This window comes from Stegostoma tigrinum, chromosome 2 (assembly GCF_030684315.1).
Source record: "Stegostoma tigrinum isolate sSteTig4 chromosome 2, sSteTig4.hap1, whole genome shotgun sequence".
NCBI classification, from domain to species: domain Eukaryota; kingdom Metazoa; phylum Chordata; class Chondrichthyes; order Orectolobiformes; family Stegostomatidae; genus Stegostoma; species Stegostoma tigrinum.
The window spans coordinates 147,742,508-147,755,519 of NC_081355.1; the positions used below are offsets into that span (position 1 = coordinate 147,742,508).

General features: G+C 42.1%; 1 protein-coding gene across 16 annotated transcripts in view; it reads left to right on the forward strand.

Annotated features, from left to right (window-relative positions):
* The window catches only part of obscnb (obscurin, cytoskeletal calmodulin and titin-interacting RhoGEF b), a 760,766-nt gene that overhangs the window by 520,716 nt on the left and 227,038 nt on the right, over positions 1-13,012 (forward strand). For all 16 annotated transcript variants that reach the window (XM_059639939.1, XM_059639947.1, XM_059639941.1 and 13 more), the window contains 4 exons: positions 6,314-6,511; positions 8,698-8,742; positions 12,222-12,320; positions 12,648-12,866. In XM_059639939.1, the coding sequence (XP_059495922.1) occupies positions 6,314-6,511; positions 8,698-8,742; positions 12,222-12,320; positions 12,648-12,866 (561 nt within the window). The remainder of the gene's footprint in view (positions 1-6,313; positions 6,512-8,697; positions 8,743-12,221; positions 12,321-12,647; positions 12,867-13,012) is intronic.

Here is a 13,012-nt window from a genome sequence, read left to right on the forward strand (position 1 = left end):
ACAGGGCATTGTTGATAAATGACAAGTTATAGATATTATGACACAGTGTCCTTGCCCTAGAGCCAGAAGTTCTGGGTTAAAGTTCACCATGGCCAAGGAACGTAATTTCACAACATATCCAGACAGATTGAGCATCAGCTTGTACATCCATCCAACATATGCCAGTGGCAGATGATTAAATGGAATAGAGTCCTGGTCAGTGATAATGGGAACTGCAGATGCTGGAGAATCCAAGATAACAAAGTGTGGAGCTGGATGAACATAGCAGGCCAAGCAGCATCTCAGGAGCACAAAAGCTGACGTTTCATACCTAGACCCTTCTTCAGAGAGGAGGATAGGGAGAGGGAACCGGAATAAATAGGGAGAGGGGGGAGGCGGACCGAAATTGGAGAGAAAACAAGACAGGTAGAGAGGATAGTATAGGTGAGGAGTTAGGGAGGGGATAGGTCAGTCCAGGGAAGATGGACAGGTCAAGGAGGCGGGATGAGGTGGTAGATAGGAAATGGAGGTGCGGCTAGAGGTAGGAGGAAGGAATTGGTGAGAGGAAGAACAGGTTAGGGAAGCAGATACAGGCTGGGCTGGTTTTGGGATGCAGTGGCGGGAGGGGACGAGCTGGACTGGTTTTGTGATGCAGTGGGGGAGGGGAGATTTTGAAGTTTGTGAAATCCACATTGATACCGTTGGGCTGTAGGGTTCCCAAGCGGAATATGAGTTGCTGTTCCTGCAACCTTCGGGTGGCATCATTGTGGCACTGCAGGAGGCCCATGATGGACATGTCATCTGAGGAATGGGAGGGGGGAGTTGAAATGTTTCGCGACTGGGAGGTGCAGTTGTTTTTTTGTGAACGGAGTGGAGGTGTTCTGCAAAGCGGTTCCCAAGCCTCCGCTTGGTTTCCCCAATGTAGAGGAAGCCACACTGGGTGCAATGGATACAATATACCAGATTGGCAGATGTGCAGGTGAACATCTGCTTGATATGGAAGGTCATCTTGGGGCCTGGGATAGGGGTGAGGGAGGAGGTGTGGGGGCAAGTGTAGCACTTCCTGTGGTTGCAGGGGAAGGTGCCGGGTGTGGTGGGGTTGGAGTGGAGTGTGGAGCGGACAAGGGAGTCGCAGAGAGAGTGGTCTCTCCGGAAAGCAGACAAGGGTGGGGATGGAAAAATGGCTTGGGTGGTGGGGTCGGATCGTAGATGGAGGGAGTGTCGGAGGATGATATGTTGTATCCGAAGGTTGACATCACATACCACCCCACCAACCTCCGGATACAACGTATCATCCTCCGACACTTCCGCCATCTACAATCTGATGATGAAGGGTCTAGGCCCAAAACGTCAGCTTTTGTGCTCCTGAGATGCTGCTTGGCCTGCTGTGTTCATCCAGCTCCACACTTTGTTATCTTAGAGTCCTGGTCAGCTATGTGATAGAAAGAAATTGTATCTTCCACCATTTCTATTCACTATTCCAGGCTGCAACACAGAAAGAAATGTCTATGTTGCCACAACAACTCAGATTTCTTTTCAGTGGTGAGTTTGATCTTCCTTCCAGCTGGAGTGGATTTGGGACTGCCTCCTTGCACTACCTAACTATGGTGAAAGTTATAACTGGTGGGTCAATCCTGCCTTTGAGTAGAGAAGTCAAGAAGAAAATTTTCTCATAAATAGAATGTAGTGTTTTAGAAGTGGTAATGGGAACTGCAGATGCTGGAGAATCCAAGATAATAAAATGTGAGGCTGGATAAACGCAGCAGGCCCAGCAGCATCTCAGGAGCACAAAAGCTGACGTTTCGGGCCTAAACCCTTCATCAGCTCTCTGCTGAAGGGTCTAGGCCCGAAACATCAGCTTTTGTGCTCCTGAGATGCTGCTGGGCCTGCTGTGTTCATCCAGCCTCACATTTTACTATAGTGTTTTAGAATATGTGCTGAGGTTTTGTTATTTCCACTGATAAGTCTATAAAGCAATTTCTAATGAGTTGGATATGTTTGACTGCACAACCAATGGGCTGTTGATCATTTTGGTTAGGTATTGATTTTATCAGGTTGAAGCCTTATACCGTTGCCTTACAACTTGTGCCTATGATTTCTTGATGTAAGCATCTCTTTATCATATATCTACATGTGTGGATTAGTCAGTAATGGTTTGAAAATTCTTAATCATGGTAGTAAGTTCCTACACTTGTCACACATCCATCTGACTGATTAAAGGTCCAGGGATGAATAAGCTCCATCATTTGGAGTTTCGCATCATCTGCCCTTTTAGTTTATTTTCCCAACCACTAGCTCTGCAAGCTGGGTCCAACACTGGTCTGAAAGACAACAAGCAATGGCAGCAGAGGGTCAGGAAACTGGCAAATAGCGAGCAGCGCAACACCAAATATAAATATACTGTATGCAGATTAACTACCTGCAAATAAGAGGCAAAGTCAAAGTTGGTTGAGGGAGTATTTGAAATATGTCATGCTTTTAGCTTTTAAGAAAGGTGCAAGGCAACTCTGAAACTCTGAGCTTAACAACGCAAAAACACAATCTTGTTATTGATTCTAGCAGAGGTGTATGATTGCACAAGTTTGTCTGACCCAGGTCACCTGTGCTGCTTGTTGATGTGAGACAAACTGTTGTAGTCGGTGCTAAAGTACAAACTGACAAGTAAGAAAGGACAGAATGAACATAACGTACAAATATCACAAAGTGCATGGAAAGTTCTGAGATAGAGCTGGCGGCATACTTCCTTGCTGCATAGATTGCAAGTAGCATACAGAAGTATGAACATAAGTTAATGCTGCCACCAGGTGCAGAAGTCAAGGCACTTGGGGAATCTAATTATACAAGAGGAAAAATATTAGCTTTCAGAAGTTGGGGTAAAAGTTGAAAATTAGGTTGGCAGTTGGATAAAGAAGGATGATAGTTTCCAGCAACAAACATTAGGAACATATCTTTAACGCGTTAGCATGCCATTATACTCATTACAGCACAGCTACTATTGTACAATGATTTCTTGCCACAGCTTTATGATGTAAAATCTACCGCAAAGATTTGCTGCCACCATTGTTCTTCCTTGTAAGCATATATGTGGGCTGCCTTGTTGTAATGTGGTAGAGGAAAACCACCTTGTCTTGTGATGCTGCTAGAAGAGGCAGTTGTAGTTTATTGCTGTTGGTAAGTAGGTAGAAGTTACATTGTTATGATAGAAATTGTTACTGAGAATACAAAGGAAAACTCAGGGTTAGGTCTGATTCCTTCAGATCCAAACTGTGCCCCTCCTCAGGGTCATGTGATATCATCACTGTACAGTGCTTAACATGGTCCTGAGCATTAACTCTTTAAGACCTTTATGCCCTTCCTTGCTTTATTCCCATTAATATTATATACTTAATAGAACATAGAACAGTACGGCACAGTGCAGACCCTTCGACCCACTATGTTGTGCCAAACTTCTACCCTAGTCCTAAGGTCTAACTAACCTCCACCCCTACCTCATACTATCATCCATATGCCTATCTAATAGCCACTTAAATGCCCCTAATGTGGCCGACTCTACTACCCTCTCCGGTATGCATTCCACGCCCCAACAATTCTGAGTAAAGAACCTACCTCTGACGTCTCCCCTGTATCTACCTCCACTCACTTTAAAACTGTGCCCTCTCATAATAGCTACCTCCAACCTAGGAAAAAGTCTCTGGCTGTCTACTCTATCTACATCTGATCCTCTGATCATTTTGTACCTCTATCAAGTCACCTCTCATCCTTCATCATTCTAAAGAGTAAGGCCCTAGCTCTCTCAACCTTATGCACAAAATCACATCTGCCACTATCCCATCTCCCCAGGTCTCTTACTTCACAAATCCTAACATCTGGAGGTACTGCTATTTTCCATTCACTTCAGACTTGGAAACTTGATAGGTCTCTGTGTTGAAGACGATTGACTTTGATTATGTTCCTGAGAGTGTGGCAGTTTCAGGTCCTTTAGAACTGGAAAACCTTTTATCTGTTGGACTTCCTTCACTGAGGATATCTTTCCTGCTGAAACAGACAGTTGTTCTATTGTAATATCTGAAGGGCCTTTAAACTTCTTAACTTGCTTTGCGAAAAATAACAAATCTGTTGAAACAAGTACTTTATCCTTTTCGGTATCCTGGATCTCCAAACCAGACAATTTATTCTTGACTGTGCCCTGAATCTGTGAACATTGGTCACTATACCTCACCAGTGGCTTCCATGGAGCTATATTGTTATGATCCCACTTTTGGAGTGGTGGGTGTGTGGAATGTGCTGCCAACAGTGGTAGTGGAGTCATTCACTTTAGAGACTTTTAAGCAACTTTTAGGTAGGCACATGGAGGATAGTAAAATATAGGGTATGTAGTGTAGTTTGATCTTAGTAGAATAATAGGTCGGCACAATATTATGGGCCTGTACTGTGCTGTATTGTTCAATGTTCTGTGTATATACTGGACAAGTCAAATCCCAGAGTGAAGCTTGGCTTTAAAGACTAGAAGTTTTAGTTTTGTCATTTGGTTACCATAGTGGCCAGATCTGGTAAGGATGACAGAGTTCTTCCCTGGAAAGACAATAGTGAACTGTATGGATTTTCACAATCATCAACAGTGGTTGTATGGTCACTGTTAAATAAGGCTTATAATTCCAGTTTTTTATTTATTCATTTCAGAGTTCAAACTCTCTCATAGTGGATTTGAACCCATGTCCCCAGAATATTAGCCTGACGTTCTAGAATGTGAGTCTAGTTACCACTACATTACCACCAACTCCAGATGTGTTATGTGCTGTCATTCTCAGAGATGGAGTTTTAGCTTTCTGCGGGCTCATGTCTCCTGACTGTAGTGGATAACATACTGAATTAGCTTGCAAGTTTATACAATACCTTTTCTTGGTACAGTGTCACATATATCCCCTGTGTGCCCAGTTCATTACACCAGGGTGGAGGCCTCCTCATTCCATTGTCTTGACCTTGCTGTCTTCCAAGAGCATCCCTCCTCCCTGGCCACATGAACTATTTCCTCCTTTGCAGAGGTCAGTAAGTCAGGGACAGTGTCTAGTTTGTGTGAGTATTGGTTCTACTACTAAGTTTGTGAAGACTGTTTGATTGTTAGTCTGTTTTGATTGTCCCTGATTAAGAGAATATTGGCCAGGATATAGGGAGGAAGTTCTGCTTTCCACAACTGTTTTGGAATCATATCCACCTGAACCAGTGGAATGTTCCGATATTGATCTCTCGTTAATGTCTTTATTCCGTATCCCCCTCCCAAAAAAACATGCTGGAGTCACAGCCTGAATTTCATGCTGGACTAAGGCACATCAACCACACCTTGCTTCCCAGCAACAATAGTCTACCATTTGACCCAAGCTGATGCTTTCCATTCATTAAGGTAGATAGACGGGTTCCTGTACAGGAAGCTCTGTGGTGCATGCCAATGTAGATTTATAGAAGGAATGAGATAAAGTAGTTTGACAATGTAAACTTCAGAACATTAATAACTGTTTAAGGATTCTTCCTGGAATAAACTTTTTCCTGAGAAGAAGGAGCCAAGGAAAAACTGTTATAGAGGGATTAAAAGCAACATGCTAATTAGCTATCCCTGGGAAGAAGGTTGGTCAAAGGAACATAAACAAGCTGTTTCCTGGGAGAGAGGAGGTAACACTGCTTGGTAACCTGCTGCCCTGTGATAAATGGGCAGTTAAGACTGCACACAAGAAATGTCCTGAGCTAAAGTTGTGTTTTCAAATAGACAGCTGACACTAAATGTAACGAGGAATAGGGGAGTTACTTCTGATAAGAAGGCAAGCTACAGGCTTGAGGACTGCAGAAGTGTAATCAGTATTGTCAATGAAAATATCTGAAGGATTATCAAGAATGTCACATTGCAAACATAAAAGACAGAAAATTGTGTGAGAATTCAACTCCACAATTCTGCAGCAGCAGAACTTCGAAGAAAACACTGCACGACCCTGGACATATCATGAGATAGACACTGTTGGTCGGAATTATAATGAAACTCCACTGTTAATCAAGTAATAGCTAAATTGAGTTGTGAGGTTTAATTTACTTATTTGAGGGATCTTATTTGATTGCAACACGCAATGAAATTAAAACAATTGTTTCAATATTTGATTGCCTGTGAGATTTCTTAATAAACAGCTGAAGTAAAGGCAGCTTGTAGTAGTTTACATAAGACAGTAGCATGCTTGGGTGCTAAAGTAGACCAAAAAAACCGGTCTAATTAAATGACATAATTAGATCGTTGGCATTCTTTTTCTTTGTCAATCATTTTCGATAAATTGTTTTATATCTCTTTATTCTCTAGGTTACCCATACCCTCGTGTTTATTGGTTTAAAAATGGTAAGCCTTTACGTACCACTGATGAAATTCTGATGGCAGACAATAAAGGAGATCATTCTCTAGAAATTCTCAATGTTTCCAAAGAAGCTGGTGGTGAATATGCAGCTTATATCAGCAATTCATCGGGCTCGGCCTATACATCTGCTGTTGTACACATTCAAAGTAAGTGGAACTTTCTTGATTCCAATTTTTTTTCACTGAAAAATTGCAGGAGTACAATTTTGTAGGTGTTCCCACATGCTTTGATCAACTCTAGCACTGCCCCAATTGTTGAATAAAAATGTGCTAGAATTGGAATGGCATAATTGGATCCCAATTTTTAAATAATTGAGTGACCTGCCTGCTGCAGCAGGCAATTCCAAAGTTGCTAAAAACCCCAGTAGCCTAAAAAGTTACAGGTACGGAAATGTAAAATAGTTGTCACACAGGGAGATCATTTGGCTCTGTGTCCATACCAGTTCTCTACAACTGCAAATCAGCTGGTCCTACTCGCCCTTTACCCAAAGTCTGAGAAATATTTTCCCTTCAGAAAATTGTTCAATTCCTTTTTGAAAGTCCTGATTGAACCTGCGTCCACCACACTGACAGTCAATACATTACAAATCCCAACCACTCTGTTTAAAAAGATTTCCCTCCTTATCGCCTTCGATTCTCTTACATATCATCTTAAATTTATGTTCTCTGGTTCTCAATCCTGCTGTTACGCCCTGTCTACTCTGTCTGAATTTGTCATGATTTTGAATACTTTTGTCAAATGTTTTGTCAGTCTTCTTTCCTTAAAGGGCAAAAGCCCTAGATCTCCAAATCTACCTGAAGCCCTTATCCCTGGAGCTATTTTTGTAAGTCTTTTAGTATCCTTTCTAATGCTTCATGTCCTTCCGAAAGTCTGATGTCCAATACTGACATAGTAGCAGGGTGGCACAATGGTTAACACTGCTGCACACAGCGCCAGGTTTAATTCCACCCTTAAGTAGCTGTCTTTGCGGAATTTGCATCTTCTCCCCGTGTCTGCGTGGGTTTCCTCCAGGTGCACTGATTTCTTCCCACAATCCAAGGCTGTGTAAGTTAAGTCGAGTGGCCAAGCTAAATTGCCCATAGTGTGGGGATGTGCAGGCTAGGTGGGTTAGCCAATGGGATATGTAGATTACAGGCTGAGATGCTCTTTGGAGGATCGGTGTGGACTTGATGGGCTGATTGGCTTGGATTCAATGATTCTGTGACATAATGGGTGAAATTATGTGCACTGTTGTCTACAGTGTTACACCAGTGTCCCATCATGAATGTGACATCCAAGGGGTAAACAGAAATGTAGAAATGAATTTAAAATCAGATCAACCAACATCTTATTGAAAGGCAATAAGCGGGCCCAAAGGGCCAAATGGCCTACTGTTTTCCCTTGTTCATATATTCACCAACCAAAGCTTAAGGGGCATAAAATCAGGCAGAGTAGCAGAGATGCAATGCCTGTCGTCTACATGCATCTGCTGAGATTTTACTAGCAGCAGGGGTAACATTGGATGGCCTTCTTCTGCTTAAGTGCTTCCTCTTATAGCTGTGATCAGAGATAATGGGAACTGCAGATGCTGGAGAATCCAAGGTAACAAATTGTGAAGCTGGACAAACACAGCAGGCCAAGCAGCATCTCAGGAGCACAAAAGCTGACATTTCGGGCCTAGACCCTTTATCAGAGACTCTGATGAAGGGTCTAGGCCCGAAACGTCAGCTTTTGTGCTCCTGAGATGCTGCTTGGCCTGCTGTATTCATCCAGCTTCACACTTTGTCCTCTTATAGCTAGTATTTTACCTGTGACAGCCTCAGTACCATTGTTCTGTCTATTCCATACCATTGCATATTATTTCTATTTAAATAATCATCGAATGCTATCTTGAATGTCTCAAATGTCATAATTTCCTTGTTATTTCAATGAGTCCTACAATTTTTAAAGCCCAGGATCCCATGTACCATATTAACTAACCACTTACTCAACCTGCAAAACACCTTCAACAATTGGATCAGTTATTCCTTCCCTCCTACAAAGATGCCTCTGTTCCTTTAAGAATTGAATCTGTTATTTTGCATTGCAGTCTGTCTTTTTGCCACATAAACACATCACTTCACACTTTTATTTAAATTTCATGTCAGCTTTAATTGAAGGAAATGCTTGACTGTAATTTTGATGCCGTACCTACACATTCCATTCTGACTGAGCAGGTTATGTTAATATTGGGCCCTGGATGGTGAAATGCCATGAACCTGCTTAGTAACAATAAAAGACTAGTTACTTGTATCACTGAGCACTGTTAACCATAAGAAAATCTTTTAACTGTGCAACTTGAATTATATTTCAGGCCCTGGAGAGGAAATTGAGAAACATATGCCTGAAGAAAAATCAGGTAAAGCCAAACTAACACAAAACACTACAACAGTGATAACAACCTACATTTTTAAAGTACCTTTACAATATAAAACTTTCCTTGGATCATTGAACAGGGGTCAGGTGCAAAGATTAGTGTCACTGGCCATTGTGTGAGTTCACCATTGATATTCCTACGGTCGATGATCAGCTTAGAGTGGGGGATATGAAGCAAGAATCAGCAAGCCACCCAGTTTTAATGAGTGGCAAATTAATCTCCTTTTAAAAGCTTACTTTCAGTTCATCAATGGGCAGTTTTTAATTTTGGTTGGAGCACAAAGGTTTCACAATGATTCAAGATCAGGTTGCAGAGGAAGCAACACAACAAGGACCTAGTCTTGGGCACATCAGGAAATCAAATTGATCGATAAAACGGAGCACGACACTTGGCTATTGGCTTACAGGTCTTATCACATAAACGAGGTAGTAAAGTGAATGGTTTTATGAATTTTGCATTGGAGGAAGCCATGACTGTCCAGGGATCTCAGTACCTTCTCTGTAGCTGCAGCACTATTCTGCATTCTGTTCTGTTACCTTGATATATATGATTTGTCTCGTTACAATAGTATAATACAATAATTTTCACTGTGTTTCAGCACATGTGACAATAATAAATCAAATCAAAATCAAATCATGGGGCCATATGAGTTGGGGAGGCAGCCTGGAAATCATTCTGAGTGAAGCTAAATACTATCAATGTTATAGCTGGACAAAGGATTTAAGTTTTCAGTGATTGTGTCCAGTATTGATTAGGATCACCATCCTCAGGCATAAAGAAAAGCAATCAAGACCAATTCACAGCAATGTGTTTGGCAAAAGAAAACCTACCTGGACACATTGGAGTGCTAGCCCACAGGAGACTGTGCCAGCCTTGACAGATAGATACTCAGATTTGTGCACTTGTACCAGAAGATCTCTCATTTTGCTGAACCAATAACCGTCAAAGTTATAGAGTCATACAATACGGCCTAATGCGTCCATGCTGACCAGATTTCCTAATCTGAGCTATTCCCTTTGCCTGCATTTCACCCATATCACTCTAAACCTTTCCTAATTCATTGTGGCCTTGAATTATTTCACCTCTTGCTCCCTGCAAAGACTAGCAGTAGACCTTGGTAATGTCTGTAACAGAGCAGAATTCCATTGCATCTGACAGGTCATTAGGTGCACTATTTCAGAGAGATGACATGCAGATGGGACCTTACATATCAGAGATAATGTGAACTGCAGATGCTGGAGAATCCAAGATAACAAAGTGTGAAGCTGGATGAACACAGCAGGCCAAGCAGCATCTCAGGAGCACAAAAGCTGACGTTTCGGGCCTAGACCCTTCATCAGAGAGGGGGATGGGGAGAGGGTTCTGGAATAAATAGGGAGAGAGGGGGAGGTGGAACCGAAGATGGATATTACAAGAGAGTTGCAGTGGGAGAGAAATTCCCTGAGGTTGGTCCGGAGGGAGGAGGGTAACTTCTTCAGGTTAGGCATCCCTGGAAGAGGCTTCGCAGTGAGGTTAAAATTGTGTTCAGAGATAATGTGAACTGCAGATGCTGGAGAATCCAAGATATGTCAGGCAAATGGATTTTCTTCCACTGTTGAATTAACAATTAACTTCAGCCGCATGGCTAACACTCGAGACATCAACTTTCCTGCTTCTCTGATGTTGCCTGGACTGCTGTTTTCCTCCAGCTCCTCACTGTGTTTTCTCTAACTCCAGCATCTGTAGTTCGTGCTACCTCAAAGCTCTGAGTGAGCAACCAATGAGATTCAGCAAAGTAAAGGTTTACCAATCCTTCCAAGTGTAGCTGGCTGAAAACAACAACACAGCCTATGTGCATTTATGCGCTTGGTTTCCAGGCAGCTATCATAATGCCGTCATTCCCTAGCAACCCAAATGCTTGCTGCTTTTCATGCTACCTTCCAAACAATGTGGATGGATTCTAGAGGTCAAAGGATTTCCTGTAAAGTGTTGACAACTCATACCTTTGTGTGCCACTAAGATGGAGCCACAGAGGCCCTACAACTGAAACCATCGAGATATGACCCTGGTGTTGGGGCAGGTCAGGGGTACTTCTAAAGAAAACTTTATATATGGCTAACTGGAAGCAGGGCTAAGGAAGTAAAAGAGAAGTAAGATAAAGGTAAATGAAACGTTAATTCCTTCTAACTGGAAAATACTTAAGATAAGAGTGCCAGTCAGGAATAGGAATGGAGGAAGTACATAGAGCATTACAACGCAGTACAGCCATAAGACCATAAGGCATAGGTGTGGAAGTAAGGCCATTCGTCCCATCAAGTCCACGCTGCCATTTAATTCATGACTGATGGGCATTTCAACTCCACTTCCCTGCACTCTCCCCGTAGCCCTTGATTCCTTGTGAGATCAAGAATCAGTTGATCTCTGCCTTGAGGGCATCTAACGCCCCGGCCTCCACTGCACTCCGTGGCAATGAAATCCACAAGCCCACCACTCTCTGGCTGAAGGAATGTCTCCTCATTTCCGTTTTAAATTTACCCCCTCTAATTTTAAGGCTGTGCCCACGGGTCCTAGTCTCCCCGCCTAACCGAAACAACTTCCCAGCATCCACCCCTTCTAAACCATACATTATCTTGTAAGTTTCTATTAGATCTCCCCTCAACCTTCTAAACTCGAATGAGTACAATCCCAGGATCTTTAGCCGTTCATCATACGTTAAACCTACCATTCCAGGGATCATCCGTGTGAATCTCCGTTGGACATGCTCCAGGGCTAGTATGTCCTTCCTGAGGTGTGGGGCCCTTTCGGCCCTCGATGTTGCGCCAACCTGTGAAGCCAATCTGAAGCCCATCTAACCTACACTATTCCATTATCACCCATATGTTTATCCAATGACTATTTAAATGCCCTTGAAGTTGGCAAGAGTACTGCTACTGCAGGCAGTGCATTCCACACCCTTACTACTCTCTGAATAAAGAACCTACCTCTGACATCTGTCCTATATCTATCACCCCTCAATTTAACGGTATTGCCCTTCTGCTAGCCATCACCATCCAAGGAAAAAGGCTCTCACTGTCCAGCCTATCTAATCCTCTGACCATCTTGTATGTCTCTATTAAGTGGCCTCTTAACCTTCTTCTCTCCAACGAAAACAGCCTCAAGCCCCTCAACCTTTCCTCATAAGACCTTCCCTCCACACTCCAGTAACTTTCATATTATCCCATGATTAGGCTGTAAGGTTAGAAGGATGTTTTAGAGTTTATCTTGATTTATTTTTGAAGGGCAAGGAGAATCTTCTCTCCAGAGATTAAGTAGGATGTATAGAATTTATGGTAAAAGAGATAATAAGTGTAATCTGCAAAATAAATGGCCTAGTAGACTATGAATTTTACTTTTCACATTCCACAGGAAATGGCAATGATAGCATTTGGCACTTCGAAGCTACTACTCTATTTGCTTTGCTGATAGCTGTTCTTTACTTGCAGAAATGCCAGAGAAGTTGGTTCCACCAAGATTTCTGGACAAGTTCACAAGTAAGAATGTAAAGAAAGGAGCCAGCATTACCTTAACTGTCAGGGTCCAAGGTAAGATGAATGTCCCAACTAAGACTGTAAAATCTCTTCCCAGTTTGAAGGTTTTGAATAGTTTTGAAAACAACACAATGACAAGAATGTCTCTGTAATGTATGTTGTCAATGTTGTCAGAAACCTGCATCCTCACATTTTGCAATAGAAAGTTGCTTAAGCTTACAAGAGAGGAAGTTCTCCAATCACTGAAGATCTTTCTTATCCACCTCCTAATGCCTTGGCAGCATGAGAGCAATTTTGCAAAGCTTTGCTCTGGCATAGTATATATTGAAAAACTTCAAAAGTAATTGAATATTCAAGTTACCAAAAATATTTTTTTAACAGGATCTCCAATGCCTGACATAACATGGCTTAAAGAGGAATCAGTAGAAGATGTTATCTGGATTAAAAAAGATACACCGGGTTATAAATTAGCCAGCTCAAATATGCAGCATAGTTTGATCCTGTTGGATGTTGGGAAGGAATACGCTGGAGTCTATACCTGTATTGCTACAAACAAGGCTGGCCAGTCGATCTGCTCTGCCCACTTGGATATTGTCGATGGTGAGCAAAATTTACTGATAGCTTTTTCACAGGCAGTGCAATGATAGATTTTTCATTGGAATGTTTAACTCAGTTGGAAATTTTTAGTATATTTTTCAAAGTCATTTTTATTGCATTGTAATTCCAATTTGCTTCCGAGATATGAT